Here is a 21,443-nt window from a genome sequence, read left to right on the forward strand (position 1 = left end):
GCCTTCTTTATATGCGAGTTCAGTGCAATGACTGTTTGAAATGAAACTCAGTTCTCCGTCATTGATTATAGTTCCCAAAGAAGCCACAGCTGGATAGAATGTTGTATGTTGCAAGACAGACTGACTGATATGGGATAGAATTGGTTCATAATTCCAAATAAATAGATTACGATCCAAAAAATGTAGTGCGATTCACAAAAAAACAAATTTACAAACAAATTTCCGCCCTGATTGTAAAACAAAACATGACTGGTTGGAGTGAGAGCGTGCTACGATTGGTCAGCGCAATGTGGCTGTTATCCAGTTGGCTTGAGTAGACGGTGGGCGGAGTCCAACTATGTGTGTACTTGCCGCTAGGAAGGCTTAAAAAACAACAAATGCACAGGTCACAATTTACAAATGAATGCCAGGCATTGTTTTTGAGTTGTATTTATGACATATTTGCAAATATTTTATTTATTTGTGAATTTCATTAATTTTTGTGAATCTCACTACATTCATAGATTGTAATCTATTTATTTGGAACTATGAAACAATTTTAATCCCATATCAGTCAGTCTGTGTAGCAGCATAGAACATTCTATCCAGCTGTGTCTTCTTTGGGAACTATAATCAATGACAAAGAACTGAGTAACTGACATTTCAAACACAATATGGACAGATCCTTCGACAACAAAAATTATTCCCAAGGAAGCCACAGCTGTATGCATTGCATATTGTAAATGTGGTCTTAAATTTGAAATGACATTAAAAAGTCTTACATTTTAATTGAATTCTTTTTGATTTATGTAGTGCTTTTAACAATGGACATTTTCACAAAGCAGCTTTACAGATATCCAGAAATAGTTAGGCCCCTCCAGGATGTTGTGATCACAGAAATGAACACAAAATCAAGCAAACTCCAAAATATTTGGAGAGGCTTGCAATTTTTAAAAATTACCACAAATTCCCACAGATTTGGGCCAAGACGCATCATGCCACATCACCCCATCTCACTTGCCTGAGTAGTAGGAGGGAGTGCCAAGTTTACCACTGACCAAGTTTCATGTCTCTATGACCCATGGCTTGGTCTGCTCGATTCATTTCAGCAGAGAATCAGGATAAAAAAGCCTAACAAAAACAATAGGATTCCAGTACTTGGACCATTAATAATAATAATAATAATAATAATAATAATGAGAAATATTATTATTATTATTATATGTAAAATATGCAATCTCAAATTTCTCAAATTATCTCACTCATCTGATGTACAGAAGTTAATAATCCCAGCCAGGATATGTACTGCATTCAATTAAACTTGCTAGTTCAGTTAAAAAGGCTGGAAAAAGGACTGGTTAAGGACACTGTCAAAGAATTTTTAAGAAAATTTGGGTTACAATCCAAGAGATCAATTTGGAAAACCACTGGGTTTCACAAACTAACATCTTAATTCTTAAACCAAACTTTCTTAAAAACCTACAACTTTGTAGTTTATTCTAACCAGTCTAATGTACACTATCAAACCTTGAGTAAGAATGAGTTTAATTAATTAGAATATAACCATGAACAGGTTAGGGAGCTGATTACATTGTCTGTGATGACGTGTATCTGAAGTGCTTTTGAATTCAATACAGCAGTGAAATCAGAGCTTTACTTAACAGTATTTTATATCTATATTATGTTTTTACATTTTGATTTCTGTTTTGACCAGTTTGCACTTGATTTGTCTGCACACACATTGAACTCATGATTTAGTTTTCATGATATTTTTGAGGTTACAGTGAAGTGACCTCATATGTGATGAGATGTTTTCCTTTTATCACATCCCCAAGGTTTTATTTTCTGATTGCTTGGTGCCATAGAAGAAACCATTTTGAGATTACCATGCACCTTCACTCCAGTAACCTCATGTAACTCTGTCTTTACTCCTCCTTTGTTAGACTGAGGTGATCATTTAGATTAATAAGATGTGGCTGGCTCCTCATTTTCCCAATAACCAATCATGTGCTAGAATTCTGCAGTATATGAAGAGTCTGATTTTAAGCCAATCTGTTACATGAATTGTTCTTGTATCAGATTCTTTTGGAATATATTTTCATTGATTCTCAGGCACAATAAACACCTTTTTAATTAAGGTTCATTACTCAGCATGGTTCTCTCTGCTCTTCTTCAGGGGAGTTTTTTCAGGGGAGCAGTAACATGTCTGGTGCTTAAGGACACAGTAAGGAGGTACTTCTGGCTTCCTAAGAACTTCCAAAAGGTGGGAAAACACAAGATCTCTGAACTGGCCACCTTGTTTACCCTATAGTTGGGATGCTACAGCCTTCAGTGGCCAGGAGTACAAGAGCCACATTCTCGGGGTTGAGGGATGTCTTATAATGTACACCATCATACAATTTAACAAATGTATTGGAAGGGACTGAGTTACTCCCCAAACGTTTAAATGTATGCTTAAAATCGTAATCTCTGTACATTACTTTGGATATATCAAGAGAAATGTCTACACTTACCATGCACCCAACAGAACAAAAAACCTCAAGGAACTCGAACATGACTCAAAGTGGTGGTGGATGTGAAGTTTACTTCTTAAAAATGATTTCAATTACTCATGGAGAATTCTGCATTCATACATAATAGTAAAGAAAATAATAAAATAAGGAAAGAGCATTAATGTTTATTAGCATTTAAACGCATGTACATCACTGAAATATACATACCTAAAGCATATCTAATTATTTCACCCTACAGCACATTTATGCTTCTGCCACTAGGTGGTGGAGTATCATTATTATTTTTTAAATATGTTCTCAGGTCTGTCCAAAACACTTGTTCTCAAGAAAAGAGTGGTTAAGTGGTTGTAGGATTTATGAATATGAAATTATTGTAACCAGCATATGAACTAGTTAGATTTTGGAATTCATCCACACAGGGTCACAGTCACAGCAAGGTCAAATGTCAGAAATAGTTTTTCTTCAATAGCTTCCTTCCTGTTTGAAGTATATTTTGATGGTATTTGTGGCATACAAATGAACAAAAAGAAGGACTAGACTTGCTGGCAACAGAGGCATTTCAAGCTGCTGCCGGTGAGTTGTACTTGTTTCTCAATTTCAGCTATCCAGAAAGGCAAAATTCATGGCTGACATGAGAGAATCTGAGAGTTTCGTTGCAAGTTTGTCTATGGAAAAAGCAGAGAGGAAATACGAATAAAGTGTTTACACCCAAAATGTGTTCAGATTCATTAACTGACAGGATAACAAAATTGTTCCTAGAAATAATTCATTTATACAGTACACCAATTTTTTTGCCAACTTCACGACATGATAAATGAGATTTTGCAAGTCAAATATATGACTTGCAAGTGGCAGAGAGAATAAATACCTGCTCTTTTTTGCTGCTTCTTTCTTTTCTTGTTAGCGGCCAGAAGTGCCTGGCCTTGCTGAAGCGGGTCAACAGCTAGAAAATCTAAGTCCACAGGCTTGGGAGCTGGAACCCCCACTGCACCAGATTTTCTTTTTCCTGCTTTGAGGTCTACAGTCATGGATCCAAACTTAAAAGCAGACAAAAATAAATTCGACATTTACAAAAATGAAAAAATACTAAGTAGTTTAATTTCTTTCTTTCTTTTTTACTAATTTATTTTCAGGGACTCTGCCCATTAATGAACAGTATTAACTATACTGTAAATGGAGTATGGTCCAGAGTTGGCCTAAAAAAGGCTCACTCATCTGCAGTCTCTTACCAGATACAACTCTGTACCCTAAAATAGTTTACATTAATACACGATTGTGGACTGGCTTTGTAAAATGTATATTTATGCTTTCAGAAACGTGGAGGTAGTAATTATATAATGATGCACCTCTGGATCATCATCTGCATCCACAGATTCAGAAGTGTGTTGGGAATCTACATCCAAGGATTCCATTTCTGCAGGCTCTTCATGGCACATTTCAGTCAGTCCAGATGTGCTCATGCAAAAGGCCATTTCAACATTTCCTGGATTACATTCTAAAATACATTATATTAAATATTCATTAGATGACTACTAAACCCAGAATGGCAGAAGTGCTGTAAAATATAAATTGCTACTTTTTGCAGCTTAATGATTCTATACCAGCTAAGGTCTCCTGGTTGCCCTTCTCGAGTTCATCCCAGTCAAACTCCTTGCTCATCTCAGTTAAAATCTGAGCACTGACATGAGTTGGTAGTAGGTGTGTTTCTGGAGGATATGTGAAGTAGTTGATACGTCCTCTAAAGAAACAAATGAAAATGATTAAATAACATGCTAAACTTAATTTTACAACAGTTAAATTATCTAATTCATCACACAAACCAATCTTCAGTCCTCTACCAACAAAACTAGATACATAAAATCATATAACAGTTACTCTGCTTGAAACAGCTTACTAATACAAAACTCACCCTGTCCAATCCATCAGAACACTCTTGGCAGCTTGGTCGCTGTCAGGCACCCCACCTTTTCTCAGTTTGCCCTGACGATGGGCAAGCAGTGCCAGAAAGTCGAGCGTCGTGTGAAAGTCTGGAACACCGAAGTGCTCCATAATCTATAAAGAACAGATACAAACAATGACTTCCATCAGAAGAGAAGTAATACTTGACTTCCGGCTGAGCATGTGAGTTAGAAGACACGAGTGGAGTGAGCTCATGAGCATTTTATCTTTTAATTGTGCTTTTCAGGTAACCTGAATCTTTTCTAAGATATTTGGTGCCTTCTTTTTCAATTACTCTGTTTACAATTATAACCAGAAAGGACTTATGGCTTCTGAAAGACTACGGAAACCTAAATATTCACCGAGCATGACAGTGAGTCATGGCGACAAGCTACCGTTTGACTTGGAAAACCTCCGCACCGCTTTGATCACAGAGCTAACATCTACCATCGCAGTACAGGTGAAAGCAGCTATTGACTCTGCTCTGGCCCTAGTTGTTGCGTCTTTTGAGAGTTTTAAATCAGGCATTGAATCACAAGGACGACGTATTAACGAGCTTGACCAGCACCGGAACGATTACAGTGACCGCACTGTAGCACTGGAACAGACGGTGCTGAAGCTAAATTCGGCTAACAAACTACTCACCGATAAAGTGAAAGACCTGGAGTCCCGTTCACGGCGCTGCAATCTCCGGGTCATCGGTATTCCGGAACGAGAAGAAGGGAGCGATCCAGTAACGTTTATGTCACAATTTTTCCAGAAAATAACTGTACTCACGTACATAAATCTTTTTCTCACATTGATTACTTTTTTATTAATAACTCTCTAATTTCTCGGGTTATAAACTCTGAATATCTACCAATTGTTATTTCAGACCACGCCCCGTTAAATCTTGACATTCTTCTACCTTCACATCGCACCTTTCGCCCACCATGGAAGCTTAATTCTCTACTTTTATCCGATTCAGGATTTTGCAAGTATATTTCTACTTTAATAGATGATTTTCTTCTTACTAATAAAACTGATTCAATCTCTTCTTTACTTTGGGAAACTCTAAAGGCCTTCTTAAGGGGACAGATAATCTCTTATTCTGCTCATGCCAATAACGTAAGGATAAGGGAAAAAAAAAAAAAAAAAAAAAAGTTATCTGATAATATTCGAACTATCTTATATGCTCTCAACTCGACCCCTGAGCTACATAAACAAAGGTTTAATTTGCAGGCGGAGTTCGATTTGTTATTGACAGGTGAGGCGGAGAGGCTTTTGTTACATACATGTGGCAATTATTATGAATATGGGCATAAGGTCGGTCAGTTGTTGGCTCACCAACTGCGTAACCGAGCGGCTTCGCGCTCTATTACTCAGATTATGCAGTCCAGTGGTGCATTAACCTCGGATCCTGTAGAAATTAATTAAACTTTTAAACGTTTTTACTCATCTTTATACACAGCTGGATCTCCGGACAATTCAGGTAACATGGACCATTTCTTAGAAATATTGATTTTCCCAGAGTTGACCCTCTATTGGCATCTGAACTTGACAACCCCATCACCTTAGATGAGATCATGAACTCAATCATTTCTATGTAATCTAAGAAATCACCAGGCCCGGACGGGTTTCCTTCTGAATTTTATAAGAAATTTCATGTTACATTGGCCCCATTACTTCTGGCTGTATTCGAGGAATCCTTAGAACTAGGTACGCTACCACAAACATTGAGACAAGCATCTATAACTCTATTGCTTAAAGATGGGAAGGACCCAACATTATGTAATTATGTAACTGTTAGCCTCCTCAATGTTGAGGTCAAGATTTCAGGCAAACTTTTGGCCTCTCATTTAGAGAGGATTCTCCCTAACATTATTTCAGAGGAGCAAACCGGATTTATAAAAGGATGGCATTCCTTTTCTAATATTCGTACTCCTCTTAGAATTTTATATTCAAAACAAAACAGCAACTCCTCTGAAGTGGTCATTTCTTTGGATGCTGAAAAGGCGTTTGATAGGGTAGAATGGGAATATCTTTTTATGGTGCTAAAGAAGTTCGGCTGTGGGGATGGACTGATATCATGGATCCGTTTATTATATGTGGAACCGCAAGCTTCCATATATACCAACGATGCTAAATCTGACTATTTTACTTCGTCACGGGGTACGCGCAGGGATGTCCTCTGTCTCCCTTACTTTTCGCCATAGAAATTGAGCCTCTCTTGATAACGCTTAGAACTCTTACTGTATTTCAGGGTATAATCCGCAAGGGAACATAAACTAGCCCTATATGCTGATGACTTACTACTTTATGTTACAGATCCAATTGCATCTATTCCAGGGATAATATGCATATTAAATGACTTGGGGAAATTTTCTGGGTATAAACTGAACCTACAAAAGAGTGAATGCTTACCCATAAACCAATCGGGCCAAAAAATAAAACAGTCTGACATTCATTTTCACTTGGAGGATTCAAAATTCAAATATCTCAGAGTTAATGTCACCGCTTCTGCATTAATGGCGGAGTTAATGTCACCCGTTCCTATTCTGCATTAATGGCGGTGAATTTTACACCCTTAATTTCATACATGAAGTCAGCCTTTCAAAGATGGGCAGCTCTACCATTATCTCCTCTTGGTAGAATAAATATGGTAAAAATGAACATTCTTCCAAAATTCCTCTACCTTTTTCAGTCCATTCCTTTGTTTTTACCCAAATCTTTCTTCAAGAATATAGACCGATTAATCACATCTTTTATATAGGCAGGAAAAACTCCCTGGGTTTCCAAATTTTCACTTCAAAAGAGTCGACTAAGTGGTGGCCTCTCATTGCCCAATTTCATGTATTATTATTGGGCGGCTAATATTCAGAAACTGGTGCTCTGGGTGCAGGCCCCCTCTCTTCCATGGTGCCACTTAGAAGCAAAGTCTTGTATTTCAACTTCCCTCCCGGCTATGGTGTTCTCCTCCCTTCCTATACCCCTTTCACACTACATGGATAATCCAATAGTATGTATCTCTCTAAAAAATGTATCAGTTTCGCCATCATTTTAAATCTATCTCGGCCTCATCCATGGCACCAATATGTAATAACCACCTCTTTCCCCCCTCCTTTACAGATTCCACATTCTCTTTTTGGGAAAAGAAGGGTCTGAAATGCTTTGAGGATCTTTTCATTAATGTGTTTGCAAATTTTTCTGAATTATCCTCGTCATTCAGCCTGCCTCTCCACAACCACCCTCTATATCAGTCTGGCTTAGAGATTTAATGTGCTTTATAAAACTTGAAAAATCAAGTACAACATCAGAGGAGGGGTGAATAATTTTTGGGAAAATGGCAACAATTTATTACCTACTTCAATGACGTACGCACCCTGGAGGTGGATTGAGGGAAGGTAGACAGTAAATACTAATCATCTTACTTTTGATCTTTTTTTAATTGTTTGTTTTTTGGTTTGTTTGTTTTTTTTCTGTTTGTTTGCTGTTTTTTGTTTACTCCTTTCTTTTGGTTTTGGCTGTGATTATTTTGTTGGGGCCGGGTGTGGTGGGGGTTGTTGGATTACGTTGGATAATATGTAAAATGCGGTTTTCCAATAAAAATTCTATGATTAAAAATAAAAATAAAAATGATTACTTAATGCTTATCTGTCCAGGCCACCCACTAGCTAACCCTCATCCTCATCACGTGACTAGCTTCCTAAAACTGAAAAAAGTCTGTCATATCTGCAATTTCATTACATAATTTCTCTCTGCTTATCCATTTTTCTATCCCTCGATCTACCATCCACAAGCATTTATGATCAAATGATAGTTTCATTAAAACTATTTCCACATGGCATAATCCTGGTGTCCTGATGTTTTCTTTTAGTCCTCTTCTCCCCTCCAAGTCTGTGATTGTTTTTGATGGTTAATATGTACGGTGTTGTGTTTGTTTTTTTACACACCCATGGTGGAAACAAATTTCCTCTTTGAGGACAAATAAATTATAAATCTATCTATAATGAGTCCAAATGAATCCACACTGTAACTGATTAAAACTTGCATATTATTTACTGAGAGATTTTAACATTCCATTGTAGTGCACAATGTGAACGTCACGTCCAGTGTGAACAATCTTGCAGTTGATAATGGGAACTTTTAAAATAAAATTTAGCTAACATAAACAAGGCTGTTTTTCACTTGTTATACTGATAGTTATGGCTAAATTAAAATGAATTAACTAGCTAGATTACACCATATTCCCCATCTCCAAAAAAGGTCAGCATTGTAACCGAGAAAGAACAGCATGTTGTGACTTCATCAACACAAGTTCATTGTCCTGGTGAGTGTAAAAAAGGACAATGAAAGCCCTGGTTTTGTACCAGTACCCATCAGTAACGGAGCAACCCAGTCTATGTGCTAGTCCAAAACTGGTTGGTACAGGAACAGTTTGAAGCCAAAAAATGTCCATAAGCAGCTTGGTCATGAAGCCAACTGAATCAGTGTCAATCATCATTTCTGGTACTCCAATGACTTTTGCTTCACTGACAGTGACAACTCTTTGGAGTTCATATTGAGAGTTAACGGTAACCGATTCCAAATGCAAATGCCAGACTTGAAATCAACTCTAGACCATTTATCTGCATACATGTATACATCCATTTTAGAGCAAATCAATTTGAGTGTTATCTGAACACATGCTTCAATAGAAGAGTTTAGGGATTAGAAAAATCTGACCTTTAGTACACAACATAGCCAATATCACAAGCTTGCTTACATTTAAATAGGGACAAATAAATAGTGCAGAACCTTGAAAATTAAATATTCAAGATACCGAACATTACTTTCATTATTTTAAATATTTCAGACCTTCCCAGATTTTCAATGTGGTCATAGACATATGGCTGTTTATGCTCCAAAGTGAAAGACATTGAATAAATGGGTTTTTCATTGTAATCTGCAATTTAAAACCTAATCAGAATAAAGTCACTATCATGAGAATTACTCACCTGTTTTTTACTGCAGCGTCGTAAAATTGCTTCAACACCTGGGACTGGGTCGACTAACTGTTCAATCTTTACACAGTTCCGAAGAATCACAGCAGCATCACTGGCTGAGGTCATGACAATACCAGGACAGTCCAGAATCTTGATATGTTTGTCTATATGCACTTCTTGTAGGCACCTGGAAACAAGAGTTATGCCAAGACAAAAACATGTGACAAACAACCACAGTTGCAAGAACACACTGTATCAAGGAGTTTACTTACTTGGTTACACCAGGGGTAGCTCCTACTGTGCAAGCTCGTGCCCTCTTCAAACTGTTAATCAAACTGCTCTTTCCAACATTAGGAAATCCTAGAACAATTAAAGAATGTAGTCACTAAAGTAATTTTACCTAACAGAAATTACTTTGCTGAGGTAATATGATACAGCACTCACCAACTACTCCTACGGTTATGGTGGTCTTAATGTCTTTGATGCGGCAATAGTTGCTGAGCAGCTTCATGAGACAGTCAGCCCCCACACATGCACTGCTGCCCAGGAGTTCCTGAGTGGCCTGGCTCACAGGCACATGGCTAAGTTTCTATATAAAGCATATCCAATCTTTAGTTAGTCTGTTACCCCAAAGACTACAAATCAGGTACAAACAACAAGACACAACCTTTTGGCTAATGACTGTATATACAAGTGGACATTGCTACAGGGACTAAAAAGTGAAGCCAAAATGTCTCCATTTAAGTTACACTGACAATATGAACAGATGATAGAGCTATTAACTTGTGCTAGAGCTAGATGAAAATCGCTACAGCAGTGATTTTTCCCCTAGTTTGTTTAAGTGTAAATGTTGACTGCTGTTTGCCAATATATTTTCAGTTGGTACAGGGCTCGAAATATATATATTTTTTTACTTGGTAACACTAGTGCTCCCAACTTTAAAAATTTAGGAGCACCACCAAAAATTAAGGAGCACCATAACTACAATTGATCTCTCAATTGCGGCAAATCAGTGGCAAAACTCTGAGGTTCACTCTGCGGTAAATTACAACCACAAGCGGAAAATAGATTACCTGCAGAAAGGGGAGAAATCATGCATGCAAGGAAAAATCTCTATGCTCTGCTAACGCAAATACTTTTCTTTTTTTTGTCAGCAGTGGGCGGGCCCAACTGGCTTGACTGTAGCCTCAAATATCATTGGCTAACAAATTTTTCTGGGACACAGTTCTGATTGGCTGCCTGCCACTGTGGCGAATGGTGAACCGGTCACTGTACCAGCTCACAGCAGGCACATGCTGTGTAGTAATTAGCGAACGTTTTGTAGAGAAATGAACATAGGTCGCACCACAGCAATTATTTGCACTCGCACAAATGCTCTCAAATATATTTTAAAGTCGCAAAGATTAAATTTTGAGAGCATACGCGACCAAAATGATCGTGATTTCAAGCCTTGTGGTATCTTATGTTAACTACTTATCCATCATTTTATTCATGCAATGTAAGTATAAATGTTAGCTGGTTAGCAAATGTTAGCTCAGTTGATCATGAACTAAAGCTCTACAACCTTTTCCTGACATTAAAATCAAAACCGGTGAATTATGACAGTTTAGCATATTACATATAAATAACAGTAGCTACCAACCATGTTGTCCACTCATACATAGTCATTTATTTTATCCCATTGCATGTGAATGCACTCCATTAATCCAGGGCTCTCACCAAATTCTTGTTCTGCTGCTGGGTGGAAGCTTTGAAGGCCACTGTGGGGAACTCATTGCGAAGATGCTTAATCCACTTTTCCACAATATCCTTGGGCACCAGGTCTTAAGGAATACAAACATTTAGAAACTATTTGTTGCACTACACAGTCCCCTCTGAAAATACTGGAACAGCAAGGTCAAGACCATGAAGACACTTGGGTTTAAGATCAAAAAATGAATATTAGATGATAGATCAGAACTTCAGGTTTCATTTCCTGATGTTTAAATTAAGATATGTTAAGCAATTTAGAACCTCTCATTTCCACTTACCAATTTTATTAAGAACAAGAATAATTTTCTTATTGGTGCCACTCTGGACAACAGCTTGCTCAACCTGAGGACAGCGACAGCCTAACGGGTCTCTAGCATCCAAAACCTCCAAAATAACATCGGAGACTTGAATCACCTGGTTGAACATGGACAAATAGTGTATTACTGAATCAAAAAAAAAAAAAAAAAGACTGGGAATTGTAACTGAAGACCGTCAGGCATGGGAGTACGTACTTTTTTAAATTCTCTGTAATACGTCTTCCTTGAATTCTCATTTTCAAAACTGACATGTTTCTTCAAATTTCTCTTTTCCATTTCCTGCACAAAAAAAGTTATATTAATAGTTACTTTTTTAAAAAGCAAGAGTAGGTGTGGCAGCAGAGGCATGGTCTAGCGTGGTCTTTTAGTGTCCATTGTGAGCCTGAGAGAGGGAGACCGAGCTGGTGGAGCTTGCACACGACACCCTCAAAGCCATTCAGCTGGCAGAATATCACCCTGAAGCAGTTCCTGATCAAGGCAACTCCCCCCCCCACCGTACTCTACCTCCTCTCTCCCCCTTCTGTTCCAACTTCCGGGGATTGAGGAACCGGGGCCCCAGATCCAGCACCACCGACCCGGTTTTCATCTTGCTGTTCCTCCCCCCCGCCTCTCCATCTCTTTCTATACATAGGGAGTCTTCTGTGCCTACCAGAACTGGGATAAAGCCTAAGCAGGTTTGTTGGTGCTGCAGGGAATCAGGGCATTTCCAGGATCAGTGTTCTCTCATGGAACTGGGAACACTGATCCGTAACCCTGATGGGCCTGCCCTCAATGAAGCAGAAACATACCATATACAAGTGAGTATCTAAGGGAGTACACATCAATCTTTGGAGGACCCTTGAAGCCTGATTCAAGTCAAGGCATTGGGAAATGCACGATTGGTGGAGGTAACATGTGTGCATGGGGATATTCATGAATATTTGTGGGTGCCCATATTGATACATTCCCAGGGTCCAACACAGTGTTGAGGTGGCAGTTAGTCATTGCCTCATTCAGCCACTCATTTTGGGGACAAATTGACCAGAGTTTAGAATGGTGATGCATGCAGGTGGTGTGCAGCATGCTGTGAAAGTCAGCTGGTGCCACCCCAAAAGTGCAATTAGGGTCCTCAAGAGACACACAAGCAACCTACAGTGGCCCAGTCCCAAATAGTGCACTTCAATATGGACTTGCGGTCTCGTGGTCATCAGTTGCGCATGCTCACAAAGTCTACAAGTCCGTAGTGTGTCCCATTGTTTTTAGAATTAACAATGATTTACAATGTAATTGAACTGTAGCTCTAGCTTTTAGTAATATTTCATTATATAGTTTGAAAATAAAAAACATGAAATTAAAGTCAACATCTTCCTCTTTCAGATCCTGTTATGAAATTTTGGTGTTCTTGGAGACTTCATTTTACATCAGACGGTTTGCCCTGGATGGCCAGTCCTGGACAAACTGCTGTTTGAAATCTGCATCATTTGTAGATTTTCTTTACTTTTTAAATCTCTTGCTAGACTCATAGGCATCCGCAATCCTTTTGTGAAGGCCTTACAGAACTCTTTAGATCTTGGCATGATGACACCACACACGCACCTCAACAGCAAAGGGAACACCAGACACTAGATATGAGAGGGGTATAATTAAGACAGGTTCCACCTGCACTCCCTAAGCAGGTTCTGATCACTGACATCCGATCCTGAACACCTGAATCTAATTTTTATGGATTTGAAGGTGTGATAAATGTATACTTATTTTTTCCACGTGAATAATCTGTTTTTTGTTCAGTTAAATTTTGAAAATTACTACAAAATGTCATTTGTGTGCCATTTAATAGTGTATAAACTTTATTAATAAGCACTGTTTCAAAGAGGTTCAAATGTTTGCTTGTCCAAATATGTCAAAAAAGCCAACAATTTCCATGGAGTGTACTTATTTTTTCACATGACTACCTGCTCATTACATTAACAATTACACCAGCTGAAGAAAGTTTAATTGCAGTGTGAAAATTATATTTTAATACGCCATATTAACGAAGCATCTTTAATAAAAACAATTCTCCTCTCTTAGTGGTTAAGCATTAACTTCTTGTAAACTTTTCAAAATGTATTTGAATATAAAAATTAGGCAAAATGCACACCTAATTTCAGCTCCTGTATAGAACATCTCTTACCTACAACAGTGGTGTTGAGTAGTATCGAATGGGTAGATGGCATGGGAAAAGCATCTTTCATATGCCATCGCAATTTAAATATCTTTAAACTTTAAATATTGCAAGTTAGACTTGCATTAGGCTTAATCACAACATAGGACTAAAGAAACTAAATCAACCCATAACCACGGAATCAAATCAACAGTGACATGTCATGAAGTACAGTAGTTTTACTGTACACCTGGATGGCCACCAACCCTTTGTTCAAACTCTTGCTGTCGCTCCTGGATGTCCTTCTGGAAGAGATCAAGACTCCTTCTCTTCATAAGTTCCCTATCCCTGGATAGTTGCTGCCTCTGCTGCTGCTCCTCCAACTGAAATACATCAGAAAACCTTTAGACACACTGATGTGGTTTTACATTTCTAACCAAATGTTAAATACACCTGTAGCTCAGAAGGAAACTTGGACACTAGGCTTGTGTGTTAATGATTTTATTGTCACTATACAAGCTTACATTTCTTCAGTATCCAGTGATGTTTACTCTGATCATTTTACCTTTCGCATTTTCTGTTAGAGCACTGCAATTTAACATCAGAGTTCACAAGAACTTGGTTATCACTCAAAAATACATCAAAGAGCAGTCTTTTGAAATGGTAGAAATGTTCATTTTCCTGTCTTTGTTTTTAAGCTATTAGTTGTGGCTGAATAAATCAGTTATTGTGATTTTTGAAAATGGTAAATCATGAGCAGGGAAAAATCAATCTCACAAAAACCTATTGGACACATGAAAATCACCTAATCTATAAGATTTCCAGTACTAGAAAAGATAAATACTCACCCTTTTTTTTCGAAGTTCAGCTTGTTTCTGATTGTGTCCCTTGAAGTCACAAACATTGGGCAATCCAGGATCTTTTCTTCCTCCTCTTGGGTTTGTCTGATGTTCAAAGGCTTTGGCCTTTACAGAGAGAATAACATCAGGGTTAACATCAGGGTTTTCCCTAGATTTTCAGAGGGTGCTGTCTGGGTTCCAGGGGTGGTGCTGGATGGGGCGGGGGCGGGGGAAGTTTTATTCATGTTTTCAATCATCACCCTTTCCATATTTGTGAAAGAAAGCTGGCAACACTTATTTGGAGAAAAGAATAGACATTTGACTACAAGTACAATAACATTTGAGATTTATTGAAAATATATGTAGATTACACTAACTCGTGCACATAGGAAGAATAAACATGTTGAAATACATTTGTAATTATTCTGATGCATCCAAAGGACAAAGACGACAAACAATTTCTTGCTTTATTTTAACATTTATTTCTTTTTTGAAGCAGTCAGCACCTGTTTTATCATAATCCTATGAGCTTTTTTGGGGGATATTCTCAACTGCATTCTGGAACAGCAGGTTGTTGTTTTTTTTTTGAGAAAAAACTTTGAGCAGTGAACACAGCCTAACTTTGTTTAGCTACCACACCACATTAGCCTGTGGAGCTTTAAGTGGTTTAATTAGCTCAAAAGGCAAGTAAAACTGTCGGTTAAAAATCAGCCAACTCATTTGAAGGGATGGAAAAGTCCTCAGGACTGAGTACCGCATCATTGCGTAGACGAAAACTGCTTTCATGAGCAAGTCCGAAGTCCACCTTTCTCCAATTCTCATAGCTCTCCCGAGAAAACACACTCTTACACCACTGAAAAACACCTGCGACCCATTTGAACGCCTTGCTCCTCTACTATATCTGTAGGAAAGCACCACGTGCGGTCATGAATAATTAAGAGACAGCATCTTCTCATAGGATAAGAACACGCAGGCTCATGAATAATTAAGAGACAGCATCTTCTCATAGGATAAGAACACGCAGGCTCATGAAGAATTATGAAACACCGACATGTCATCGAAGTACTATAGTATTGTTACAACCTGCTATCTTTGGGACGGGAAGTTTTTTTCTGTGGTGCCATATTTGTGTGCGCAGGTCCGAACTCCCTCCCAGAGTTTCCAGCCTGCCCTAGCCTGCCTTGCTCCCGCCTCCCAGGAGGACATCACTAATTGACAACCCTATTTAAAGAGGAGTGAGAATGTCGTGGGATGTTGGAGGTGGTTACATGTGTGTTGGTATTTAGAGATTGTGTTAGTTGTGTGGCTTGTATTCTATATTCTGACTGCTGTTCTGGTTTTTGACTCTTGCCTGAGTTTGGTTGTCCCTGTACCTGTTTGGCTATTCTATACACCACTGTGTATATTTTGCACTCAGTTCACCGGCAGTAGGGGTGTGGCTGCCATTTCTTTTGGGAGAGGGGTCCTTTTGTCTCTGTTTCTGGCTTAGATAGTTAGAGAAGTATACTTGTATTTTCTTTGTTATTTTCCTTTTAGGTAAGCTAGCTACCTAACAGAAGAATTATTTTGTTTATTATTTTGGTCTTGGCCCACCCTGAAGTTACGCCTGGTTTGGTTCTTTGTACAGTTATATGTATATAATGGTGTGAGTTACAATATACCACAACCTTTTGGAACAAACCTGTTTGTTTTTGTCATGCCTGGCTCCCTCATTTTAAAGGTCAACTCCATTGAATCGCGAGCTGGTTACTCTGTGCGGCCTAACCTAGGCTGGGCCGTAACAGTACATTGCCATGTCACCGCCTGTGACAGGACGAGATTTTAAACCAGGAAGATGAAAATAGCAGGAAAAGCTCAAAATTAACCAGTTTTCTCCTACAATTAAAATTAACGTTTGCTAAGATTATCTTTTATGATGTGCGATACAAACACTTCTGTTAAAATCTCAGAAAATGTAGTTTAGTGTTTCATAACACTTTAAGGTGCTCCGCAAAAACACTTAGGTGCTGTTTAAGCCTTTCTATGGTTTCTATGGCATATTGAACACAGCTTACTTTAGAGCTGCAACAACTAATCGACAAAATTGATTATGTAAATCGTTGGCAATGAAAGTCATTATCGACTAGTTGGTCCGCTGACGTCGCGGGGGGGGGTGGTGGGGGGGTTGTTTATGTATGACATCGCTTTCATGAAAACACAGACGCAAACACACATGAAATGGCAGAGAGAACAGATAACCGGGCAGCAAAAAAAAAAAAAAAACAAAGTCAAACATTAAATCTAAAGGCAGTTGATAACAGCAGCAGTAAAGGATTTTTTAGTCACTGAGTGGTTTTCATCGAATGCTTATGCATTTATCCCGTCCTTTCAAACAACCCTGTTAGCTTGCTGCGTTTCTCCGTTCCGTTCTCTTTTTATAACATGTGTCTGCTACAGTTAACTTCGAATCGCGAGCTGGTTACTCTCTGCGGCCTAACCTAGGCTGGGCCGTAACAGTACATTGCCATGTCACCACCTGTGTGACAATATGTGAAAGTTTTCACAAATCCAGTTGTGTCTGAAATTGTGTTTTACTGTATTATAGGCAGTGTTCAACTATAATGGCCTGTAACACTGCTTTCAACTCAAAAACCGAACTGAACAGGTCTATTTGATCCTTGTATGACCCATTAAAATGTTATTTTACAGAGGGATGTAAACTTTTGAACAGGATGATCGTGTAAATTTTTTTGTTTAAAGAAATGTTTCATTTAGTACTGCCCTTCAAATGCTAAATAATATATTTACATGTCTCCCAGAAAACAAAACACTAACAAGTTACACTGATCATCCTGTTCAAAACTTTACACCCCCCTGGCTCTTAATGTATTGTGTTACTTTCTTGTGCATCAGTGACTATTTCTACCTTATGTAATAGTCATGTACGAGTCCCTCAGTCGTCCTCTGTGTGAAAAGATGGATCTCAACATCATATAGCCGCTGTTGGAAAGGGCTCAAATATGCAGAAGATGCTGGAAAAGTAAAGAATGTGCAGGACCTGGAGGATTTTTCTGAAGAACATTGGACAGTTTAACTGCTCAGGACAAACAAGGGACTCATGAACAACTATCACAAAATATAAACACAGTCGCTGATCATCCAGGTGTCAACACACAGTATTAATAATCAAGGGTGTGTAATCTTTTTCACGGGGTAATATTTATAAATTCAGCTATTATATTGTCTTGTGGACTATATGTAACCATCTGTTATGTGAAATAGCTTATTCAGGACAGGACTAAATAAAAAAGCAACATGTCATTTTTATGATCAATCTTATTTTGTTAAGAGTATTAAGATTGTGCAGATTCTACATTGGTGTGTAAACTTCAGTTTCTTTACTCCGGTCCACTGAAATGCTTCTAAAGACAGAAAACCATGTGCGAATTTGAAACCCTCGAACGTATTGAAATATATGGTAAATAGTCTGCACTTATAAAGCGCTTTTTAACCCTTTTTAAAGCTGTTCCACAAAGCGCTTGTTGAACCGCCAACGATTAGTCCAGTCCAGAGTGAAAACACGTCTTTTATCACTTGTGTACGTCTATTTGATTTATTTATTTTTTACAAATAGAAGAGAGAAACGGGTCAGGGGAAAGGCACGTCTGAATCGGTCCTCAGAAGGAGAGTGTCCCCTTAAACTTTAAGAATCACGCTATGTAATTAAATACGGTTTCAGGACATTACTGTAATATTTTCATCCCATATTTTCACAAGAGGCTAGTAAGCATTAGCTACACAAACTACGCACCTTTTTACCACAGAACCCCAGTCTTTTTGCACGCTTTTGTCCTGTAACGAGATAAAAAAACAACGTAAGCTTTGCTATAATACGTCAAACTACAACTGACAAATAGACAAAAATAAAGCAGCATACTCACTAGCTTTGGTCATGGCTTCACACGTGCGTGAAAATTCCTCCAAAAATAAAAAATCTAATGCAACATAAAAGTCTTTTACACCTCTTCCGGTTGAAGCGGATGACTACTAACGGAACGAATTGCTGCCATCTACTGGACGGAAGTGTGTATTGAGAGGTCAACTCTGGTAGTACATGACTAACATTTGTCATCATTCTGTATCGCATTTCTCCATTATCTGAATATATTCAGACTATTCAGTTTTACTGACTCCAAAGATTTTGTGTTTAAGCATTTAAGGCTACATGCTCATTTTAATCAAGCTGAACAAATGACATTATCCACGCTTTCTGAAGCTGATAAAAGCATTGCTTACTTCGCCAACTATTATTCCACAAATCACTGTAGACACCTTCAGGAGAATTTCAAGCATTAGATTATTTCAACAAGGGCTGACTTACCATTAGGCAAAGGTAGGCAATTGACTTGGGCCCTGAGCTACCAAGGGCCCCCAAAACGCTGCATAAACTTATGGTTAAGAAAGTTTTGTTTTTTACTTTCCGCTAATAAAACATTAGTTATGTTTTCTCAAAATCCATACACTAAAATGCCATCAGAATGCTTAATTTATGAGTGTATTCTCCCCCCCCCCCCCCAAATTAAATGGGTCATACAGACCTGTTCAGTTCATTTTTGTCCTTTAACCTTTGTTTGAGTTCTTGAGTCAACAGCTTATCAGAAAAAAAAACAGTGTTACAGGAAATTATCATTAAACACTGCCTATAAGACAGCAAAAACACTAGTTTCAGACAAAACTGAATTTGTGAAAACTTTCACAGATTGATTTGGCTCTTTCTTGTGGCTTCATACATATTGGCATTTGAAATATTTATCTTCTAAGCCATAAAAGGAAATAAAGCCTAAAACTTCTTATTACAGCTTATTGCAGTTGACCTCATATATGGGTCATACTTGCCTCAGATAGGTTGTCTTGATTTGTGAATTTTTTCACAGTCCCGTTTTTTCCCCCCTTTCTTTTAACACTTGTTTAACCTGAGTGTGATTTGATAAATCATTGTTACTGGCCTAACAATACCAGTAATTCAACACGCTGTATAAATCATGGAGAAACACTAATTTCATACAAAACTGGATGTGTGAAAACTTTCACATAGGCTATTGGTTTTACTCTTTTGGTTGATTCCACAAATATTGGCATTGTGCAATATTTGTGTTCTTAACCAAAAAAGGAAATAAAGCCTTAATATTCTCATAAGTGACCGACCAGATGGGTCATGCTACACTCAAATGAGCTATCTTGATTTGTGAATTGTTTCACAGTTCAATTTTTGTCTTTTAACTCTTGTTTGAGTTCTTTAATCCACAGCTTACAGGAAAAATCTGGGGGTAAAAATGGATTTGTGAAAACTTTCACAGAGTGATTTGGAAAACTTTATGGTTTCACACAGTATAGCTCACTACAGCACATTCTGTAATAATCGGATTGTCAAATTTGAAGGGTTCCAGCAAAAAATAAATAAATCTTTAGTAAAACAAAGAAAATGGAACAGCGTCGGTAATGAAAACATTTCGTTTGCTGAAGATACAACTTGTGAAATTGTCTTGTTAATATTTATGGAAAAAGGTTATGCTTTATAATAAAATATTAAGATAAATTGTAGGTGTTTTTGTGTTCAAGGGTGGTGTGAAGATGATGGGATGGGGTTACATGGTGGTTAAAACCACTACAATGTATTAAAAATATTAGTGCTAACATTTGTTTAATTTATTAGACCACTATCACCAATATGAATATTGTTTTATAATTTTATAATTAAAAAACAATTATAAAAGTGTTATTAATTATCACTGTATATATGTTTCACTTGATTATCAGCAGTAGGGGTGTGACTGCCATTTCCTTTGCGAGAGGGGTCCTTTTGTCTCTGTTTTTGGTTTAGGGAGTTAGGGAAGTACATTTGTATTTTTGATGTTTTTCTTTTAGGAAAAAAAGCTCTCTAAACCAAGAGTTCTTTTGTTTATTATTTTGGCCTTAGCCCACCCTGAAGATACGCCTGGTGTTGTGTTCTATGTACAGTTGTGTGTATATACACTTGCTGATTTGTACAATATACCACAACTTTGTTGAAACCTTATTCTCTTATTTAGAGATCATTTCCTTTGAATCATGAGCTGATGACTCTGTGTGGCCTAACCTATACTCGGTCATAACAAAATAACAATTTATGCTGACATCTTTGACCCCACCCCATTGCAAAGTTTCAGAAGACAGGGTGTGGCAGGAAAGACAGGAGAAGCATGCTCCCTTTTATATTTAACTTTCAGATGAGTGTTTAGGAGCCCATAAGAGCTCATTCATGACTTCCCATTTCAGTGTTTCAGTGTGATATAAAAATTAGTCCCTTGGCTATACAGAAAAGATTCTAAACCCCACTGTTAAGTATGGTGGAGGAGTGATGCTGTGGGTCTGTCTTTTCTACAAAGGCCCAACAAAGGCCTTTTTACATACAAAGGCATTTTAGGGTACATTTCATTGTGGACACCATAAACCAGGAGATTTAAATTATAATCTGGCTGCCTCTGCCAAGAAGAACAACTAAAAGGTCAGACACTGATGCCGGACAGGAGGCCTGGGTCACAGTAGCCTTTTTTTTTTTCTTTTTGCATGTTTAACAGGGTGCTAATAGTTCTAAAATGGACTTAAAATAGACAGACCACTTTAGTATAGCCATCTGCTGCATATTTATTTTAGACATAAAACAGGTTTACATAAAAAGTGTATATTCTCTATTTATTTTATTATTATTTTTTTTCCTTTGTTTTTGGTAATTTGCAAACCTACCTAAATTATAAAACTTTGTGACAGCAATTACACAAATCCATTAACAATACATTTTTATACTGAGTAGCATGGTTTTCAAAGTACATTTGCATTAACAAATGATCATGGGGGCTTGCTTCATCCACATGCATAATATTATATTGTAAAAATAATCTTTACAGATATGTCTTGCTGGGTTAAATTCAGCTTTTCACTTCAACCAAAATTTTGGTCTTCTTACAAAATACATTAAAGCTGATACAGTACTAAGTTTGATT

At 37.7% G+C, this 21,443-nt stretch overlaps 1 protein-coding gene across 3 annotated transcripts; it reads right to left on the reverse strand.

Moving 5' to 3' along the window:
• Positions 1-2,543: 2,543 nt before the first annotated feature.
• Positions 2,544-18,432, reverse strand: gnl3l (guanine nucleotide binding protein-like 3 (nucleolar)-like). Of its 3 annotated transcripts, XM_053652569.1 has the most exons (16): positions 18,345-18,382; positions 18,215-18,255; positions 17,330-17,435; positions 14,434-14,550; positions 13,852-13,968; positions 11,659-11,742; positions 11,425-11,560; positions 11,114-11,217; positions 9,839-9,983; positions 9,667-9,754; positions 9,407-9,581; positions 4,402-4,544; positions 4,094-4,230; positions 3,839-3,987; positions 3,361-3,529; positions 2,544-3,157 (listed from the first exon to the last, which is right to left on the reverse strand). In XM_053652569.1, the coding sequence occupies exons 5-16, from the start codon at positions 13,918-13,920 to the stop codon at positions 3,090-3,092; spliced, it is 1,467 nt and encodes a 488-aa protein (XP_053508544.1). In that variant the 5' UTR covers positions 13,921-13,968; positions 14,434-14,550; positions 17,330-17,435; positions 18,215-18,255; positions 18,345-18,382; the 3' UTR covers positions 2,544-3,089. The 3 variants fall into 3 exon arrangements, with proteins under 3 accessions (XP_053508544.1, XP_053508543.1, XP_053508545.1); XM_053652568.1 differs by lacking the exon at positions 17,330-17,435 and having other exon boundaries at positions 18,345-18,432; XM_053652570.1 differs by lacking the exon at positions 18,345-18,382 and having other exon boundaries at positions 17,330-17,474; positions 18,215-18,245.
• Between the last annotated feature and the right edge of the window lie 3,011 nt (positions 18,433-21,443).

Source organism: Ictalurus furcatus, chromosome 21 (assembly GCF_023375685.1).
Source record: "Ictalurus furcatus strain D&B chromosome 21, Billie_1.0, whole genome shotgun sequence".
In the NCBI taxonomy this organism is placed as follows: domain Eukaryota; kingdom Metazoa; phylum Chordata; class Actinopteri; order Siluriformes; family Ictaluridae; genus Ictalurus; species Ictalurus furcatus.

Bases quoted from the DNA above. Each gene is read 5' to 3' on its own strand.
- gnl3l (XM_053652568.1), bottom strand. The intron at 11,561-11,658 runs GTACGTACTCCC...ATGTTCAACCAG, and splicing joins ATTACAGAGAATTTAAAAAA to GTGATTCAAGTCTCCGATGT. The intron at 9,755-9,838 runs GTGAGTGCTGTA...TAATTGTTCTAG, and splicing joins CATAACCGTAGGAGTAGTTG to GATTTCCTAATGTTGGAAAG.